At 54.0% G+C, this 20,525-nt stretch overlaps 3 protein-coding genes across 4 annotated transcripts in view; all 3 read left to right on the forward strand.

Moving 5' to 3' along the window:
* Positions 1 to 2,492: 2,492 nt before the first annotated feature.
* APOC4 (apolipoprotein C4) lies at positions 2,493 to 4,549 on the forward strand. The gene is made up of 3 exons (XM_047709964.1): positions 2,493 to 2,686; positions 3,736 to 3,865; positions 4,343 to 4,549. The coding sequence occupies exons 1-3, from the start codon at positions 2,611 to 2,613 to the stop codon at positions 4,500 to 4,502; spliced, it is 366 nt and encodes a 121-aa protein (XP_047565920.1). The 5' UTR covers positions 2,493 to 2,610; the 3' UTR covers positions 4,503 to 4,549.
* A 499-nt stretch (positions 4,550 to 5,048) lies between these two features.
* APOC2 (apolipoprotein C2) lies at positions 5,049 to 6,775 on the forward strand. The gene is made up of 4 exons (XM_047709965.1): positions 5,049 to 5,133; positions 5,900 to 5,984; positions 6,151 to 6,310; positions 6,536 to 6,775. The coding sequence occupies exons 2-4, from the start codon at positions 5,930 to 5,932 to the stop codon at positions 6,624 to 6,626; spliced, it is 306 nt and encodes a 101-aa protein (XP_047565921.1). The 5' UTR covers positions 5,049 to 5,133; positions 5,900 to 5,929; the 3' UTR covers positions 6,627 to 6,775.
* A 4,806-nt stretch (positions 6,776 to 11,581) lies between these two features.
* The window catches only part of CLPTM1 (CLPTM1 regulator of GABA type A receptor forward trafficking), a 28,912-nt gene continuing 19,968 nt past the window's right edge, over positions 11,582 to 20,525 (forward strand). Inside the window, exons 1-2 of one of the 2 annotated variants that reach the window (XM_047709933.1) lie at positions 11,582 to 11,712; positions 18,122 to 18,234. In XM_047709933.1, coding sequence (XP_047565889.1) covers positions 11,641 to 11,712; positions 18,122 to 18,234 — 185 coding nt within the window. In that variant the 5' untranslated portion in view covers positions 11,582 to 11,640. The remainder of the gene's footprint in view (positions 11,713 to 18,121; positions 18,235 to 20,525) is intronic. The other variant, XM_047709932.1, reaches the window with a different exon arrangement.

Raw genomic sequence — 20,525 nt, forward strand, 5'->3', positions numbered from 1 at the left:
ACCTTGGAGCCGGGGGCAGGGGTCAGTGACCTCCCCTAGGCCCATCCTGCTGCCAGCCCCGCTCCAACCTCCCTCTTGACCTCTAGGACCCAGGTGAGGAGAGGCCGCAGGGGTTGTCCTAACTTGGCTAGCGGTGAGGGAGCCGGGTTCAAATTCACCACTTGCTGGTTGAGGAGCCATTAGTCAGTGGCCTTACCCCCCACCCCCAAGCCTCTGTGTTTTCATCTGTAAAATGGGAATGATGAAGATGCCTGGACCATTCATTGAGTTAAGGCACCAAACCACCACCAACTGTGGTGCCTAGTGCAGACTATGTGCTCAGAAAACACAAGCTTGGGGCACCCGGGGACCACAGTCAATTGTCTGCCTTCGGCTCAGGTCATGATCCCAGGGTCCTGGGATGGAGACCTGCATCAGTCTCCCTGCTCAGTGGAGAACCTGCTTCTCCTTCTCCCTTCCCCCCCAAGCTTGTCCTCCCTCTCCCTCTCACCCTTGTTCTCTCTCAAATAAATAAAATCTTAAAAAAAAAAAAAAGGACGAAAACTCAAGTTTAATAAATAGCCTCTGACCTTGACTGAGCACTTCTGCGAGGTATCTGGCGCTGCCCACTGCAATTTACATAAACAGTCTCCTCTACTCTCCAGGGCAGCTGGTCCATGACTCCCAGACATGGACAGAGAAAACAGGCCCAGAGAGGTTAAGTGACTTGCACCAGGTCACACAGCAGGGGGGATGTGGAGGCAGGCTCCGGAACCCCATGTGCCTTGTGCTTACGCACAATGCATGGTGGGCTTTCTTTTTCTTTTCTCTACGGTCAAATATAGAATATAAAATGTACTGGGACCTAAGTCCAGGAGGCAACATTTCTGGGGGCTCTTGTTCCTCTGCTCCTCCTCTGTGTTCAGCTCTCCTGGCCAGGGGAGGGGGAGGCTGTGCCAGAGGGCAGAGAGCAGAGCCCTCCCCTGGCTGCCTCCCCACACCCCTTGGCAGGGACTTCAGAGACAGGGGCCCAGGTGACAGTGACAAACAGAGGCCTTACCCATCCCTGCCGGCCTCCCTCCTTCCCCTGTTACTGTTCTAGGGGTTTGCTTCAGTGCCATTAGGGATGTTCCCAAGGTTGTGCCACCATCGTCACCATCCATTTCTGGAACTTTCTCGTCATTCCAAACAGAAGCTCACAGACATTTCATCCCCCCGCCCCAGAGGTTTCATTTTGCTCATTATTGTTGGCGGGGAGCTGCAGGGCACTTTGTTGCACACCTACTGTGTGCTGGAGCCTGGGCTGGGGCCCCTGGGGGAGCAGCATTCTGTTGGAAGCTGCCCCTTATCTGGGGGGGAGGGGAGGCATTCCAAGACCCTCAGGGGATGCCCAAAACCACAGAGAGTGCCAAACCCTGGACCTACTGGGTTTTTTTCCTGTCCGTACACACCTATGGTAAAGTTTAACTTATAAATTAGACACAGGGGTGCCCGGGTGGCTCAGTTGTTATGTGTCTGCCTTCATCTCAGGTCACGATCCCTGAGGTCGTGGGTTGGAGTCCCCAGTGGGGCTCTGTGCTCAGCGGGGAGTCTGCTTCTCCCTCTGCCTCTGCCCCTCCCCCTGCTCATGCTGGCACTCTCTCTCTCCCGCTCTCTCTCTCTCTCAAACAAATAATTAATACAAAAGGTGGGGGGACTATCAGATAAGTTGCTCAGGCTGTGGCCAAGTTGCAGTTGTCCTATTCACCGCATAAAAATATAGGATCCCGGGGCGCCTGGGTGGCTTAGTGGGTTAAGCCTCTGCCTTCGGTTCAGGTCATGATCTCAGGGTCCTGGGATCGAGTCCCACATAGTGCTCCTTGCTCAGTGGGGAGCCTGCTTCTCTCTCTGCCTCTGCCTACCACTTTGCCTGCTTGTGCTCTCTCTCTGACAAATAAATAAATAAAATCTTAAAAAAAAAAAAAAGAAAATCATCGTAAACAGCCATGATCTGTGAGCCCCACCATGACCATGGTTCTCATTAAGACGTTCCTTATATCACTTCATTCAGTCAAAATCCTGCCTCAAGGGGCGCCTGGGTGGCTCAGTGGGTTGAGCCTCTGCCTTCGGCTCAGGTCATGATCTCAGGGTCCTGGGATCAAGTCCCGCATCGGGCTCTCTGCTCAGCGGAGAACCTGCTTCCTCCTCTATCTCTCTCTCTGCCTGCCTCTCTGCCTGCTTGTGATCTCTCTCTGTGAAATAGATAAATAAAATCTTAAAAAAAAAAATCCTGCCTCAAGTATGGATTGTAGGCCCATTTTTCAGAGGAGGGAACTGAGGCCAGAGATAGGGGCCAGCAGGTGAGGTGGACCGAGGATTTGAACACCAGTCACTGTAGGAGGCCGGAGAGCCTTCTGTCTTCCCCTGTCAGGCCAGAGTCCTAGGAGGGTAGGAAGGAAGGAGGCCAGCAGGGGTGGGTAAGGCCTCTGCTTGTCACTGTCACCTGGGCCCCTGTCTCTGAAGTCCCTGCCAAGGGGCGTGGGGAGGCAGCCAGGGGAGGGCTCTGCTCTCTGCCCTCTGGCACAGCCTCCCCCTCCCCTGGCCAGGAGAGCTGAGCACGGAAGAGGAACAGAGGAACAAGAGCCCCCAGAAATGTTGCCTCCTGGACTCAGGCCCCAGGCCCTGCCCTCCTTCTGCTTCTGTGTTCTGGTCCTGACCTGTGTTGTGGGTGAGGAGGTGTGGATACAGGTTTGTGTGGGGTGTGCAGGCTGGCAGACGCATGGGTAGGGAGCTTGTGTGTTTCATCGTGTGCAGATGGGTGTGCATTTCTGGTGGCCGCGTGAGAGGTGTGCACGTGGGGCTGGTGCAAATGACCGGGGTGGGGGACGTGCCTTGGTGTGGGTATTTGCACAAGAATAGAATGTCACGGTAAATGCGCGTGCCGGCGAACATACCTATGTACGTTGGCGAGCACACGTTTTCATGCAGAAGTTATGAGTGTGTAGATGACATGAGGGTGTCTATGTGTTGGTATGTGAACCTGTCTGCATTCTGCACATGCATGTAAAATTTTAACACTCCAGTGTGCAAGGTGTCCTCCCAACTGCCTCATGTGTGGTTAACTCTGAGTTCTCCCAGGATCCCTGAGGTAGGGCCTCTCATTATCCCATTCTGCAGAAGGGAAAACTGAGTACAGAAGAGGTCCAGTCATTGGCTAAAGAACCTCGCAGGTCCTATGGGTGCTTCTGTACGTGCATGATCGTGTGTGTCTGCATGAAGACTGGGATCTGTAGGTGACGACACTTTGCCCAGTAGGCGTGAGAGTGCTGGACAGGCAGGTGTGTCCAAGGAGGTCAAGTGCGATCTGAGGCAGGACCCCTGGCCCCCTGGGGAGGAACAAACAGCACAGCCCTACCAGCCTCCATCCTTGGGGGTGGGCAGTCTTCCTGTGCTCTCCCTCTGCTGTCTGCAGAGGTGGTTCAGACAGTGTGGGGGTCGTGGGAGACCCGAGGGGGGACAGCAAGCTCAGGTAGTAAAGTAGGCATCAGAAGAGGGGTGGGGCCAAGGGGGGGTTACAAAACTGAGGGGGACACCACAGGCAGACAGAGGGGTGACTGAAGGGGCCGCAGGCACAGAGAGTGAAAGGCAGCAGTGACGGGTGTCAAGGAGCTGCCCTCGGGCCACCAGGGGGGACAGTGATGGTGAGCACAGAGGGGAAAGCAGGAGGAAGGATTCTCAGGTCCCAGCCCACCCATGTGGCCCTCTGGTTCCGCCTAGCCCGCCAGCAAGCCGTGCCCACAGAATCCCCAAGCCCCCAACCGGGGTTAGCGAGTGGTTCTTGGAGCCTGCTGCCTGACAAGGTGAAGGTGCTGGTGACCAGGACCAGAGAGAAGTGGCAGTGGTTCTGGTGAGTGTGTGCCCCTGTGCTTGGGGCCATGGGTGGACTCTCGGGTCTGAGGGAGGTGGGGCTGGGGGCAGGACTCCTGGGTCTGACGGAGGAGACGCTGGGGGCCTGGACCCCTGGGTCTGAGGGAGGAGGGGCCCAGGGCCCTGGACTCCTGGGTCTGAGTGAGGAGAGGCTAGGGGTCTGGACTCTTAGGTCTGAGCGAGGAGAGGCCGGAGGCTTGGACCTCTGGGTCTGAGGGAAGAGGGGCTGAGAGTCTGGACCCCTAGGTTAGAAGGAGAACCTGGGTCAGAGGGAGGAGGGGCAGGGCCGGAACTCTGGGCTTCTGAGTGAAGTAAGCCTGTGACCTCTGGGTCTGAGAAGAGCGGAGAATAAGAGTCGAGAGCAGGCACTCCTAGGTCTGAAGGAGGAGGGCTGAATGGGACAGCAGAAGTCTTGGGGGTGGCTGGGGTCTCAGCCGTTATGTCCCCTCTCCTGCAGGGGACTGGATGCCTTCCAGGGCTTTGTGAAGACCTACTACAATGACCACCTGAAGGACCTGAGCGTCCGCTCCCAGGCCTGGCTCCACAGCTCCAAAGACAGCCTTCTGAACCGGGCCCACAGCCTGTGCCCCCGGCTTCTCTGTGGGGACGGGAACTAGAATTAAAGTTTCTGCCGCCGCCACAATAAAGACATTCTTCTCTTGTGTCCCTGTCCCTGTCCCTTCCCACTGTGGCTGCCCCCAGCAGTTCTAGAGTAGAGGACATGACACCTGGCCAGGGAGGGACGGTGGTGGTGGGGCCCCAAGGGGAAGGAGTCAGGGGGATCACTCCCTTCTCCCAGCCCTGAGACCCACCCCTGCGGGCTTGTTGGGGGAAGGAGACCTCAGACAGCCGAGTTTGGGGCTGGAGGGGGAAGGCTGGAGTGCGGATGCAGTCAGCGGGTCCCCACAGCCACCTGTCATTCCAAGCTCTGCCTTTGCTTCCTACATGAGGGAAACCCCAGCCCCCTTTCAAGGTGGGTACCCAGAACCCCTCACTCTTCACAGCCCCCCACCCAGCCTGTCTCTCTCAGGAGTGAGTTTTCAGAGTGGGGGGGCCCCCTGTGGCTTGACCCTGGGGACAGTCACTGCCCTCTCTGCCCCGCACCACCCCCTCAGCGGCCCTGTTGGCTCGGACTTTGGCCTAGGGACAAGGTGAGGGTGGTGGCTGTGGACAGGGAGGTGGACCACAAGAGCTATAAAGCCCTTCTCTGCCCGCGTGGAGCTGGTGAGGACAGCCTGCCAGAGCCAGGTAAGAGAGGGACCAGGACGGAAATGGGGAAGGGTCAGCAGGGAGGGGGCAGAGATAATATGCAGTCAGAAACCCCACAGAGTCCCGACGTTAGATTCCTCTGTTGGAAGGGCGGGATTTAGAATCTTAGACCGTTTCCCCTGTGCCGATGCCCCTTGGGGTTGGATCTCAGCCTCATCTCCAAATTGCAGGAGACAATAAGGCCTCTGGGCACTGTCATTGCTGAGCTGAGCACTTCTGTCACCACGGGGCAGGGCGGTGGGGAGTGAAGACAGACAAGGCACGCAGAACAGGGCCTGGGGCATCAGAAAGGGCCCCCTGAGTGTATGAGGTGCATCCCCATACCCACTGGGTCTCAGTGGGATGTCACCCTCTGCCAAGCCTTTCCTAGGCCACGCATGTGACACGGCCTCCCCCGTCTGGAGTACTTATCCCCTCCCCCACAGCGTGTCCCCCAGTTGAGGACACGCTGTACATTTTCCTCATTTAATACCACTGATTGTATTTCTCTTTCATGTGGGCTTCGGAAGGGCAGGGCTGTCGCCTGAGTTCACAGCAGGGGCCCAGGGCCTTGCTTGGCACATGCGGTTAGGTGCTCAAGAAAGGCTTCTCGAGGGAATGAAGGGATGTTAGAACGAAGGTGTGAAAATCAGGAGAATCATAAAATGTTAGACAATGAGCCCCAAGCACAGGCACTGGCAGCTAGACTCAGCGTGGGGCTGGGTGGGGGGGAGACCTAGATGTCACTGACGACCCTGCCCCACAGCCTTCTCAGCGTTCCAGGTCTTCTGAAGCTATGGGCACCCGATACCTCCTGGTTCTGGTTCTTGTCCTCCTGGTCTTGGGATGTGGTGAGTGTGTTTGGCAGGGGACAAACGAGGGGTTTGTGAGGGGGACGAGATGAGCTCTAAGCGTCTTCCCAGTCCAGTCCTCGCCTGGCCCTTGTCCCCCTCCTTCCCTGCCTCGTTGCCCCCTGCAGCAGGCTCCTCAGCTCTCCTAACGTGCTCCCCCCTGCAGAGGTCAGGGGGGCCCACATACCCCAGCAAGATGAAGCCGCCAGCCCTGCCCTGCTCGCTCAGTTACAAGAATCACTCTATAGCTACTGGGGGACAGCCAGATCGGCCGCCCAGGAGCTGTACGAGAAGACATACCTGACCACCATGGATGAGAAAATCAGGTATCAACCCGCCCCCACTGGGAACCGGGAGTCCTGGCCCCCAGCCCTGCCCGAACCCCGGATTCTGAGATCCCAGCCCCGTCCTCCCTAGGGATCCAAGAGTTTGGGTTCCAGCCACCTTTTCCCACAGGACACATAATTCTGGGCCCCCCAGTCTGTTTCTCCCTTAGACTCGGGGTACTCCCAGCCTCCTCCCCGCTCTGAGCATCTGTCCTTTCTCCCCAGGGACCTATACACCAAAAGCACAGCAGCTATGAGCACTTACGCAGGGATTTTCAGTGACCAGTTACTTTCTATGCTGAAGGGAGACCAGTAGCAGCTGGGGCCCCGACCAGGGGGGAAGGGAGAGTCCAGACCCCACAACCCCTTGGCTCCTCTGCCCTGCCCCCCACTTCTCAGCAGCTGTCAGCATCCTGCTCCCAACACTAGTCTGTCTTCTTACAAATAAATTAATGTACAAAGCCATTTATTTTATTCCATGTGGTTGCTTTTCTAAGACCAAGATGGCCACTGATTCTGTCCATCCAATGGTTATTGAATGCCCATTGGACATATGGAGGCCTAACTTGGTCAGTGGGAATAACAAGGTAAATAATAACAAGGAATAATCGTAACAGCAAAATTAGAGACTGTCCTTCCCCAAGGTCTGGGCTTCTCCTCTGTAAAATGACAAACCAGGAACACAGCTAACTTCCAGCGGCCTCTGGCAATATCCAGGCCCTGGACAGGTCCTTTAAATGTGCATCCCAGTGAGGTGTCCCGTGGTCCTGTTCAGAGGGGAGACTGGTGCCCGGAGGCCACTACTGAGCATGGGAAATCAGAGCCAAGGAGGTCTGGGACCCAGGAGGATCGGTCTACAAAAGCGATGCTCTGTGACAATTCTTTTTTTTTTTTTTAAAGATTTTATTTATTTACTTGACAGAGATCACAAGTAGGCAGAGAGGCAGGCAGAGAGAGAGAGAGGGAAGCAGGCTCTCCGCTGAGCAGAGAGCCCAACGCGGGGCTCGATCTCAGGACCCTGAGATCATGACCTGAGCCGAAGGCAGAGGCTTTAACCCACTGAGCCACCCAGGCGCCCCTCTCTGTGACAATTCTTATACACTTGTCCGACATGTCCAAGATTTATTGAGATCCTGCTAGGGCCAGGAGACACTGCGGGGGGAAAAGACAGTCCTGCTTTCTGTGGCCCTTTAAAAAGCTATTGATTGGGTCTGGGCCCAATTCCATGTAGGTTTAGTGATTACGGCTGTGTGCTGTGCCTTGTTAGCTGCTCTCTCCCCTTGTTAGCAACAGGAGTGACATCTGAGCTCTCATTCAGGATCAGGAAGGAGCTCTGTTCCGTCTTGAGGCCACCAACGGAGCCCGAGTGCCAGAGCGACTGTGGGGTGGGAAGGGGCGGGGAGGCAGAAGGATGAGCCAGACGACCAAGGGAGAAGATGACTTCAGACAGCAATTTGTGCGATGAAGAAAAGAAGTGAAGAGATCAAGGCCTGGGTGCTGTCCCCTTGGATGAGGGAGGGCCCCCTAGAAAACCTGGCTAGGCTGGTCCCAGGGGATGCAGTGGAGTGTGGTTGGGGCTGTTGTTGCTGGGTGGTGGGGGGAGGGGAGCGGGGGACTGGCTTGGTCGGTTAGTGGTTGGGAAATGGTATCTGGGCAGTAGGGAATTGCAGGCAAAAAGCACAGGGTGTGCAAGGAAGAGAAGAGGCAGTACAGTCGGAGAGAGCAGTGCTGGGCGGGTAGAGGGCTAAGGACCTGGACTTCTGGGTTCTGAGGGAGTAGACGGTGGTCCTGGGACCTCCAAGTCCAGGGGTGGGGCTGTTGGCCTCTGAGGATCCAGGGTCTGTGTTTTTCCTAGTCTGCTTGGCATTAACCTCCAGCCGGCCTCTCAGCACTCTCAGAGCAGTTTCCCTGTTCTTGAGGATGGGCAGCTAGGAGTCTAGTAGAAAACAGGGGCCTTGGGGAGGGGCTGTGGGAAATGCCCCCAAGTCCCCCAGGGCCTGGGAAGAGCTGAGGCTGCCAAACCCAGGGGGTGATGGGGAGGGGGGGGGACCCTCGAGGAACAATCCCTGCTCTGTCCACTTGTTTCCCACGGACTCAAGCCAAATCAAACCACTGCCCAGGCCAGTTCTGCTTCCAACCAATCCTGGTACCCTTCCCAGATTCCTCCTTCCTTTCTCAGGCCTCCACCCCAGTCCCACTCACCCTAGGACCCCAGAGGCCAGGCCCTCAGATGCCTCTTCCCCCAGAACTCAGGAGTCTGGGACCCCAGACTTCTTCTCCCTCAGACTCAGGAGTCTGGACCCCCAAGCTTTTTCCCTCAGGACCCCAAAGTATAGGGCTCTAGTCCTTTCCTCCCTTAGAACCTGCCATCGCAGCGTCTGGTTGGTGTTGGGCGTCCCCTAGTGGAGGACAGAGTGGCTGTGAGCTACTTAGCAGTTAGAAATGGAAGAATTTATTTGGTCACTCAACAGACAAGAGGAAGGGCTTTGCACGGGTCCTAAGGTCACAGTCTAGCTGAGAGACCATGCTCCCACAGATCGGGACTCCGCAGTTTATGAGAGAAGAGGGCAGACCTGAGCATTTTGTATCTAGAGTTGAAAGCAGAGATGGGGTTACAGTGAAGCTGGAGATTATGTTTCTTTTTTTTTTAATTTTAAGGTTTTATTTATTTGTCAGAGAGACAGTGACAGCACAAGCAGGGGGAGCAGCTGGCAGAGGGAGAAGCAGATGGGAGCCCGACCTGGGGCTCGATCCCAGGATCCCGAGATCATGACCAGAACTGAAGGCAGACGCCCAACCAAGCCACCCAGACTCCCTTGGAGATTATGTTTTAAATCCCCTCACTTGTCTTAGCTTTCTGTGATCCTCTATTTAAGCTTGTGCATGTAATTTTGTACTTTATTTTTTTTTAAGGTTTTATTCATTTATTTGACAGAGAGCGAGCGATCACAAGTAGGCAGAGAGGCAGGCAGAGAGAGACGGGGAAGCATGATCCCTGCTGAGCAGAGAGCCCGAGGCGGGGCTCAATCCCAGGACCCTGAGATCACGACCTGAGCCAAAGGCAGAGGCCAACCCACTGAGCCACCCAGGCGCCTGTAATTTTGTATTTTAAAAAAGAGGCCCACAAATCTGAAACTTGCTTTTGTCTGGTGGACTTGAATCAATAGGTTCATTTCTTCCCTAGACTTAAAAACTGGGCCTATGGGGCGCCTGGGTGGCTCAGTGGGTTAAGCCTCTGCCTTCAGCTCAGGTCATGATTTCAGGGTCCTGGGATCGAGCCCCACAATTGGGCTCTCTGCTTAGCAGGGATCATGCTTCCCCCTCTCTCTCTGCCTGCTTGTGATCTCTCTTTCTGTCAAATAAATAAATCTTTTTTTTTTTTAAAGATTTTATTTATTTGACAGACAGAGATCACAAGTAGGCAGAGAGAGGGGAAGAGAAGCAGGCTCCGCACTGAGCAGAGAGCCCAATGCGGGGCTTGATCCCAGGAGCCCGGGATCATGACCCCAACCGAAGGCAGAGTCTCTAACCCACTGAGCCACCCAGGCGCCCCGTAAATAAAATCTTAAAAAAAAAAAAAAAAAAACTGGGCCTACAATTTTTTCTAAATTTCTATTTATTTATTTGAGAGAGCGTGAGAGAGACAGCACAAGGTGGGGCGAGGGGGGGCAGAGGGGCGGCAGAGGGGCGGGCCGCCAAAACAGGAACTCCGTCCCAGGACCCTGGGATCATGATCCGAGCTGAGGGCAGACGCTTAACCAACTGGGCATACAATTTCACAGACCGGTTCTTGCTGCTCTTATTATCTGCGAGTGAAGTGGACTGGGAAAGACATTCTCTAAGGTAACTTCTTGCCCTTGTGTTGGTCCTCAACAGGAGGTATATAGGTCATCAACCTTCTGCAGTTTCATCCCTTCACTTAGGAATCATCCCCTGGGGCAGTGCTGGAGGCAGAGCAGTGAGCGTGACAGTCCTTGGCTTCCCCCACCCAGGGCAAGACATGCCACACCCGTCCCTGACAGTAATGACAGAAAGTGGGCAGGGAACGGGAAGACCGGGAGGCGGTGCTCGCACAGCCTGGGGGCCAGGGAGGGTTTCCTGGAGGAGGTGCTGTTACTGCCTAGCTGGGACCAAGAGGAAAGTGGAGGGACTAGATAATAAAATGAGAAATAAATAATTGGACAATCCTAGTGCAAAGCCTGCTCTCCCCTTTCAGGTAATCTGTTAAGGTCAGTAATAACAGTGCAAGAGATTGATCACCTGCTAAGAGTGAGGTGGGGCTGGGTGGGTGGGTGCTGTTTACATTCGGGATCTCACTAGGTCTTTCCAAAACCCCGGCGGGGCAAAAGCGGGAGTGAAATGCGTTTAACAAGAAGAGGTAGAAACTGAGGCCCAAAGAGGTTATGTCCCTGGTCCAGGATCATTTAGAAGGCCAGTAGCACAACCAGAGTTTAAACCCAGGTCACACCTCCACTCAATTCATACATAAGGCTTAGCAGCCGCTGATACATTTTTCCCTGATCCTCCATACCACCCTCCCCAGGCCAGGGGTCTTGCAACACGTGTCCCGGCTTGAACAGTACAAAGATATATAGCTAAGAAAAAGTATGAAGTTGACAGAGCCCTTGAAGCCGAGTCCGAGTTGCAGAATTTGCCCCGGAATGCGCATGCAGGCTAAACTAGGTGACCCGAAAGCTTGGGGGAGGGGCTGGCGGCTGGGAGAACCCTGAAATACTAATTCTGAATGCACCGGAAAACTCCAACCTAAGGGTACTTGAAAGAAAGGATTGCTTTGGAAGAGGTGTTTAAAGGCTACGACATTGGCCAAAGGCCCGCCCCCTGAGTCTGGGTACGGTGGCCGCGGAGGTTCAATCAACACAGGAGGGGCGCGCATTAAGCAGATCGTTTTGAGGCGTTACGGTGGCCGGGGAAGCTCAAGAAACACGGAAACGGAAAGGCCTCGGAGAATCTGCGAGGAGGACAGGATGGCCTACAACGCTCACGTAGATGGAAGACGCGAATTTACCCGAGAAAGCAAAGGGAATGGAGCCTCTGAGAAGCTCCTACGCCCGCCGAGAAAGTCCGGAAGTTCAAAGCAGGGAGAACGTCTACTAGGTAAAAACCAACGTACGGCAGAGAGGAGGCGGAGTACGGTGGCCGAGCTGGTTCTTTCTTAGCCGGAAGCGGCTCTCTCGAGAGGCGTGGCTTACGCGCTCCTGCCGGATACGGTAGCTGGCGGCTCCGGCAAGTGTGAAATCTCGCGCGATCGCGCTGGCGCCGTCGGGGACGGGGCGGGGCTGGCGGCGGGGGCGGGGACCCGGAGCGGGAAGATGGCGGCGGCGCAGGAGGCGGACGGGGCCGGCAGCGCCGTGGTTGCGGCCGGGGGAGGCGGCTCCGGTCAGGTACGGAGGCCGAGAGGGGCCTGAGGGGTTCTTCCCAACCCGGGGGGCCTCCCACGGGGCGTGTCCTGCCCCTTTTCGCGGGACCTGGTGCAGTGGGGGCTCCTTGCCCAGAGGGACCTTGAGTACCGGGCCCAGGTGGGGCCGGGCAGTCCTGGAGGCCGGACAGTGCGGGGAGCGGGGCCCTGTTGCACGCCGGGTCCTCTGCACGCTCGCGCTGGGCGGCCACCAGGCTCTTTGCTGGAGCCGGGAGACAGTGGCGCGGAGGGGCGCAGACTTAAACCCAAGCGCCCTGGTTCTCTACTCTGCGATTCCAGACTCCAAGACCGTCCCTAAAGTGGTCTGGCGTTTAGGGTCTCCCTTGCAGTGCCTGGGATGTGGGCAACGACTGACTAAGTGGGAGTTTCCCAGCTCTAGGGAAGTCAAGTAATCATCGTGGGTAAGGGCACGGGATGTGAAGGCTGACAGACCCACTTTACAGACGGGAATCCCAGGAAGAATGAGACTAAAGCGCTTGCAGAAGGTCACCCAGGTTGAGTTTGGGATCCATTCCGTGTAGAAGTGACCGGACATTGTTGACCCAGGGTGGTCAGGACTGGGATGGGTGTGCTTACAGCATAAACTAATCCTATGGGGGAGTTAGTCTAGGTACTGAGGACTTCTGATCCATTGCTGCCTCAAGTAAACCAAAGCTGCAGAACATACTAGTTCAGGCATCCATCTTTCAGGCGTGTAGGGAATGGATGGAGTGACAGTAAGGTGCTGTCGACCCACCCACTGGGATGTCACTGACATGTGGGAGGCAGCACAAGGGAGACGAATGCAGGTTGAGAGGGAAGAATGAAGCTGACTTTCTATGTGACCTTGGACAAGTTCCTTGCCTTCTTTGGGCCTTCATTTCTCCAATGGTAAGTGAAGGGGTTGCACAGGATGGTCAGCCATGTGATGGGTCACAAAGATGGTTCCAGCCACGTCCCTGCCATCTGTGGAGTGGGAGAGAAGACTGATATGTAGAGAGTTATAATCCTGAATGACTGGGGTTGTGGCAAAAGTCTGTGCCAGGGACCAAGGGATCTCAGAGGAGGGGCATAAAATAGCACCTAGGGAGTACCCCAGGATGAGATTTGTGTGATAGAGCCCAACGTGCTTGGTTTAGCATCTGTAACCAGGGCCTGGCCTGGGGACAGCCTCAGGAAGTATTTGTTGAGTTAGCTCTAGAATGAACACTCTGTTCCTTGGCATCAGGGATTTCCCGGTCTCACTGAAGGAGGGTCTTCCCCCGCTCTGAGTTTTTGTCCATTACTGGATGGAGGGGTGGATCAGAGAGGCTAGGGTTCAGGTTGCTCCGATTGCCGGGCTTCCAGGGACCCCCTGATTTTCTCTTGTCCCACCTCTGCTTCAAACCTTTCAAGACTTATTCCTCTGCCCTCAGGGTAAAGTATAAATTCTTTCGTAGATCGAGGCCTTGTGTGATCTGAATTTTCTTCAGACTAGACTAGGGTTTTTCAGCCTCAGCATTTATTGACATTTTGGGTTGGTTAATTTTTTGTCGTGGGGGGCTGTCCCGTGCACGGCAGCCTGTTGAGCAGCATCTGTGACCTCTGCATGCTAGATGTAAGTGGCACGCTTACCTCTTTGCAGTTGTGGTATTCAGAGATGTCCCAAGCACTGCTAAATGTCCCAGTTGCAAGATCACCTCTGCTTGAGAACCACTGGGTGAGAGGAGTGTCACCCACTGTGAAGCTCTTTTATTTCCAGCAGCGTGCCTTGCTTTCTTTCTCTCTCTCTCTCTTTGTTTTTTTCTTTATTTTAGATTTTATTTATTTGACAGAAAGAGACACAGTGAGAGAGGGAGCACAAGCAGGGGGAGTGGGAGAGGGAGAAGCGGGCCTCTGGCGGAGCAGGAAGCCTAATGCAGGGCTCAATCCCAGGACCCTGGGATCATGACCTGAGCTGAAGGCAGATGCTTAATGACTGAGCCTCCCAGGTGTCCCTTGCTTTCTCTTTATTGCCTTTGCATCTTCTTCTCCCTTCTTTATCTGGTTGATCCTTACTCGTTCTGTACATCTCAGATGTCCCCTCCTCTAGGAAGCCCTCTCTGACCCTCTAAGACTGGATCAAGGCTCCCACGGCACCATGGGCTCTCCTGTCCCAGCCTTGCCCACTCTGGGTTATATCATCTGCCTGTCTCTTCCCCTGGACTGGGAGCCCTTGGAGGGCAGAACCAGGTCTGTCATGGTCAACCTCTTGTCCCCTGCACTGCCCAGCTTGGGCATAGAGCACAGAGCAGGTGCCCCGTGTTTGTGGAATCAACAGATGTTGAGGCAGAGGCTGGGCTGGGCTGGAATTCCTATGGTGGATCATGGCAGTCACTGAGGATGTGCTGGAAAGCCTGTCTTCATATTCCCAGCCCAGCCTCATGGTCTCAGTTGCTTCTGGGCCCCTTAGCCAGTAGTTCTGTGGATTGTATGTGAGACTGGACATATGGGTCCCAGAGGAGGAACTGTGGCTTAGACAGTACTGTGTCCATAGCCACCATACCTTCCCCAGGCCTGTGGGGCCCTCAGCAGTCCATGCTCCTGCCAGCCTGCTTCTCCACCCAGGGTCTCCAACACAGGGCCCTCAGCCCTGCCCTTCATTCCTTCAGCTCATTTATACTGAGTCCCCACTCCATGCAAGGCCCCATGCTGAAGGTGGGGCTACAGCTGTGAACAGAACAGCCCCTGCCCTCTTGGAGCTCATGTTCTATTTAAGGACTGGGCAGTGGGGATAGAAAAATGGACAAGAAAACAGTGAATAAGATAAAAAAGAAATATATATAGTGGGTTGGATATTGATAAGTGCCATAGACAGAGTAAAGCTGGGGAAGGGGATAAGAAGTGAGGGGTGGCTAAGAGGGTTGCAATTTAAACAAGGTAGTCTGGGAAGGCCTCTCTGAGGAGGTGACTTTTTTTTTTTAAGACTTATTTATTTATTTGAGAGAGCAAGCGCGAGAGCTAACTTGGGAAGGGGCAGAGGGAGGGAGAGAGAAACTTCAGCAGGCTCTGCTCAGCATAGAACCCAACATGGGGCTGGGTGGCATGACTCTGAGATCATAAACTAAGCTGAAACCCAAGAGTCAGTTGCTTAACTGATAGGCCACCCAGGGGCCCCTGAGGAGGCAATGTATGAACAAAAACTTGAAGGAGATGAGGGAGGGAGGCAGGCAGATATGGAGGGGTGGGAACCTCTCAGATAAAGGGAACAGCCAGTGCAAAGGCCCTGAGGTGACAGGTGCCTGGCTGTATGAAGGGACAGTGAGGAGGCCATGTGGCTGAAGCCAGTGAATGAGGGGAGAGGGGTGAGTGTAGAGAGGCAGGGAGGGGGCCAGATGAGGCCAAGACTTGGGAGGCAACCTGAAGATTTTGCCTTTACTCCAAGGGAAGTGGAAGCCACAGGAGAGTTACCTTTCTTTTGAAGTGTAACAGATCACACAACATTCACCTGTCATCAGTACGGAGACCAGTGGCGTTTACTGTGGTCACTCTGAACAACTGTTGCCACTCACCATCATCCGGTCCCCATCCCCTCAGAACCTTCCAGTTCCCTTTTGCAGCCACTCTGTCCCCAGCAGAGCTCCTTTTTATTACCGAGTAGCTTTCCATTGTATGGCTACACCCTCTTCATTCATCAAGGGGCATCAGGGTTGTTTCTGGCTATTACCAACAATCCCCCCATGAGTATTTGTGCATAAGCTTTTGTGCATGTGTACAGTTCTCCTTTCTCTTGGGTGGAGACCTAGGAGCGGGGCTGCTAGTTTGTATGGCAGGTGCCCATTTCACTTTTTATTTTTATTTTATTAAAAAATTAAAAAAATATATTATTTGGGGGAGAGAGAGAGAGAGAGAACGCGCACAAGCAGGGGGAGGGGCAGACGGAGAAGCATTTTCTCCACTGAGCGAGGAGCCTGATGTGGGGCTCGATCCCGGGACTCTGGGATCACGACCTGAGCCGAAGTCAGACCCTTAACTGACTGAGCCTCCCAGGCGTCCTGCACATTTTACTTTTTAGTTCTCTGCTGTATTTTTCAAAGTTGCAGCTCTTGTTTCCCCACTGGTAGTATACAGCCCATCCAGCTTCGCCAACACTTGTGATTGTCTATCATTTTTGATTGTGGCCAGCATAGCGACGTGCCTTCTCTCTGCAGTTTCCATTTATGTTTCTGTGGGAGGGTCTCCAACCAGCTTGTCTGCCAGTGCGGGTAAGAACAGACCTCAGGGTCAACCAGAGGTGGGTTCAAATCCCGGCCTGGCCTCAGCTTCTGTTGCTTGATGGGAATCAGCTCAGACCTGCTGGAAGCTCTTTCTTGGTCCCTGATCCTCCCAGGAGCAAGGCCAGCCCTGAATGAGGGGGCTCTGTGCCTGTCTCTGACCTTGCTTGCTCCCCCAGCAACTGCTTCCCTGAATTTGTCCCTCTTCCAGCACGCTTTTCACCCAAATGTCAAAAATAGCTCCTCAGGCAGGTGTCCGACTACCTGATCCAAAGTGGCTCCCCGTCCCCACCTCAGGAGCCATTCTCTACCCCTGCATCTTTTCTCCAGGGCACTTTTCCCCCCGTTTACCAGTTTGAATGATCCTGTTGACAGTTCCATGGGGTGTTTCCCTCTGGACCCTGAGCTCCAGGAGGGCAGGGCCCGGAGCTGTCTGGCCACTGCCTAGCACAGAGCCTGGCATACAGGTGCTCAGGTGCTCAGGAACTCTTTTTGTCCACACACAAAGGAAATTTTTTTTTTTTAAAGATTTTATTTATTTATTTGACAGAGATCACAAGTAGTCAGAGAGGCAGGCAGAGAGAGAGGAGGAAGCAGGCTCACCGCTGAGCAGAGAGCCCGATGTGGCTCTCCCAGGACCCTGGGATCATGACCTGAGTCGAAGGCAGAGGCTTTAACCCACTGAGCCACCCAGGTGCCCCAAAAGGAAATATTTTCTGTCTCTAACACACCAGTGTTTTTACAACCTGGCTCTTGGGTGGGAGAGAGGAAGTGACGTGCCCAAGATATCACAGCCAGGAACTGCGGGACCCCAGAGCCCCCACCTTTTACCATGGTGGTGTCCCTCACGTTGGGAGATACAGAGATGAGCTCTTGCTGGTGAAGGGGACAGGATGACAAATGCCAGAAGGAGTGGGCTCCGGGCCGTGGTTGGGGGAGGGTAGGCAGTGGAGGCCTGGACCTGGGTTCGGGGGGGCAAGCCCTTCAGGGAGCACATGTTGATTCCACAGAGCCCCTCCTCTGTGCTGGGTGGTGCTTCTGCCCAATGGTGACCATGACCGTCCTGGTCCTGCCTCTTGAAGGCTGAGGGGTGAGGGGACAGAGCTGGGAGGAGGAAGAGGACAGGATTAGGAAGCAGCAGGTGCAAGGAGAGGGGCAGGAAGAACCTCCCCATCTCAGGCCCTTCTTGACATCATGAAATTCTTTGCTTCTGAGCTTCTGTTTCTTGAGTGAAGGTTCTTCTTCTGGGAAGCCCTGCCTGACCTCCCTGGCCTCCCTGCCTCCTCGTCATCCTGCTGCCCTTTTCCTTCCTGAGTAACAGACAAGTGGGTGAGCCTCCCTGAGCCTCCATTTGCGTGGCTGCTGATTGGAGATGCTCATGGTTCTGGCCCCACAGGGCAGTGTGTGCTGTTTGTGGCACGGACTTCTGTTGTGGCTCACACTCTGGCTGTGTTTCTGTGTTTATCTGTGTCTGTTTCCTGCTAGTTAGGAGACCCTGGAGGGATGGGTCCTGCACAGGGCTGGCCACAGAGAAGGCCCTGTTTGCCCAGGGAAGCACCTCTCAGACAAACCCAAGGCTTACAGAACCTGGCCCTGGTCACCCTTCTGCATTATCCCCAGTAGACACCTTGCATCCTGGGCTCTAGCTTCAGGGAGCAGTGTGGACCGTCCTCACCACCAGACCATGTCTCTCCCCTTCCTTTCTGTACTTATTGCCTCCTCTGTGGTGTCCCCTTGTTAGGTATTTTAGGCCTCAGCTCCAATGGTCCCTTCCTCCAGGAAGCCCTCCTTGACCTCCAGGCTGGAACAGATGTCCCTGCTAGGATCCTATATCCCCACCCTGTCCACTCTGGATCATCCTTGTCTGGGGACTCTTGGGCTCCCCGACTGGACTGTGATCCCAAGGAGGGCAGCACGAGGCTGTCTCGGTCACTTCTGTGTCCCCAGCACAGAGCTGGTTTTGGGGGAGTGTTTTTGTCTTGAAGGAATAAGATCCACCACCCTTCCTGGGTGACTTTACTCTCCATTCTCCGGTTACTGATCAAGGCACCTGCTCTGTGTGCTTAGCCCTGTGCTGGGCCTTGGCACCCAGTGGGGCCTCAGACTGCCCCCATGCCTCAGGTGGCATATTCCTTCCTGACGCGCGTCTCTTGTTTTCTGCAGGTGACCAGCAATGGCAGCATCGGGAGGGACCCGCCGGCGGAGACCCAGCCACAGAACCCACCACCCCAGCCGGCACCCAACGCCTGGCAGGTCATCAAAGGCGTGCTGTTCAGGTGAGCGGGTAGTGGTTGGTTTTATTCACTGGAAAAAAAAATCAAGTAAGGAAAGTTTGAAGAAGAAGAGGAAAAAGTCACTGGAATGGACCAGCACCCTGTCAGTGGAGATCTGTTTCTTTTTTTTAATATGACAGAGTTTTCTTGTTGTGGTAAAATACACTGTTGTGGGATTTTGTTTTGTTTTGTTTTAAGATTTTATTTTTAAGTACTCTCTACACCCAATGTGGGGCTTGAACCCATGACCCCAAGGTCAAGAGTCCCATCCTCTACCAACTCAGCCAGCCGGGGGTCCCTAAAATACATATTAATTTGCTAGGGCTGCTGTAACAAATGGCTCAGGCTAGGGGCAGGGGTAGGTTGACTTAAGCTACAGAAATTTATTTCCTCATGGTTCTGGAGGCTACAAGTCTGAGATCAAGGTGTCATCATGTCTGGTTTCTTCTGAGGCCTCTGTCCTTGGCCTGTAGATGGCCATTTCCTGTGTCCCTACATGGCCTTCCACTGTGTGTGTCTGTGTCCTAGTCTCTTAAAAGGACACCAGCCCGCCCTAGTGGCCACACTTAGCTTTAATCACCTCTTTAAATAATACAAATAATACAAACAGTCACTGAAGTGCTCAGGGTTAGGACTTCAGCATATGCATTGGCCTGGGACGGGGGTCAGGGGGAGGGAACAGGGGCGCACACACACAGTTTAGCCACAACACGTACATTACCTAAAACCTTCCATTTTAAAACCTGTTTTTAAGTGCACAATTGTGCAACCCTCACCACCGCTCCATCTCCAGAACTTTCTCATCTCCCCAAACTGAAATTATGTCCATTAAGCACTTACCCTCCGCTTGCCTTCCTTCCAGCCCCTGGCACCCACCAGTTTACTTTCTGTCGCTATGAACTTGACTGTTCTACTTATCTCATATAACTGGAGTCCTACAGGCTGTGCATTCGTGCCTGGCTGTTGGTGATCTTTGTGTGTATGCGTTCAGATGGTTCTTTCCTGGGTCGTGGAAGCACAGGGCATGCCTTCTGGAAGCTCGGCCCCTGACCGAGGCCCTGGGGAGATGCTGGGTGGGGGTAGGGAGCTATACATGAGGCTGAGTTTTGCCTCTGCTGGCCTGGACCTAGTGACAGTTCCCTTCTCTGCTCTGGGCCTTTTTTGCCCATCTGCAAAATGGACATTTCTTTGTCTGTCCAGAGATGTCTTTTAGCGAAATATTTTCAAGAGACAGGCTGTGTGTTTAAGCAGGCTTTTCTTTTTTTCTTTTAAAGATTTTATTTATTTATTTGACAGAGGGAGAGGGAACACAAGCAGGGCGAGCAGGAGCGGGAAAAGCAAGCTTCCCGCTGAGCAGGGAGCCCGATGTGGGCCTCAATCCCAGGACCCTGGGATCATGACCTGAGCCAAAGGCAGATGCTTAATGACTGAGCCTCCCAGGCACCCCAGACTTTTTTTCTCCTTAGTTATGAAGAATTTCTTGGCAGAGTTATTTGTTTGTTTATTAAGATTTTATTTAAATTCCAGTTAGTTGGGGCACATGGGTGGCTCAGTGGGTTAAGCCTCTGCCTTCAGCTCAGGTCATGGTCTCAGGGTCCTGGGGTCGAGCCCTGCATCGGGCTGTTTGCCCGGCGGGGAGCCTGCTTCCCCCTCTGTCTGCCTGCCTCTCTGCCTACTTGCGATCTATGCCTGTCGAATAAATAAAAATCTTTAAAGATAAATTCATTCATTCATTCATTCATTCCCGTTAGTTAACCTGCAGAGTATTCGTTCCAGATGTATCCTATAGTGACTCGCCAGTTCCATCCACCAGCCGGTGCTCATCACAGGTGTGCTCGTGCACCTGTGACCTTCGACCCCACCACCTGTTTCTCCCATCTCGAACCCACCTCCCCTCTGCTAACCAGCGTGCGTCCTGTGTAATGAAGGGTCTGTTTTTTGGTTTGTCTCTCTTCCTCCCTCTCTTTTTGTTTTTGCCTTTACCTGTTCATTTTGTTTCTTAAATGCCACAGAGGAGTGAAATCACGTGGTATTTGTCCTCTGACTTAATTTGCTTAGCCTTGTACTCTAGCTCCATCCGTGTTTGGCATAGGGCCAGCTTTCGTTCTTTTTTATGGCTGAGTGAATATTCCAGCACGCGCTTACGTGCATGCATCACCTCTTTGTCCATTCATCCATTAGTCGGTGGACACCTGGGCTACTTCCCGAATTTCGCTGTTGTAGATGCTGCTGTAAACATCAGGGTGCATGTATCCCTTCGAATCAGTATTTCTGTGTTCTTTGGGTAAATACCT

Source organism: Lutra lutra, chromosome 17, assembly GCF_902655055.1.
Source record: "Lutra lutra chromosome 17, mLutLut1.2, whole genome shotgun sequence".
In the NCBI taxonomy this organism is placed as follows: Eukaryota; Metazoa; Chordata; class Mammalia; order Carnivora; family Mustelidae; genus Lutra; species Lutra lutra.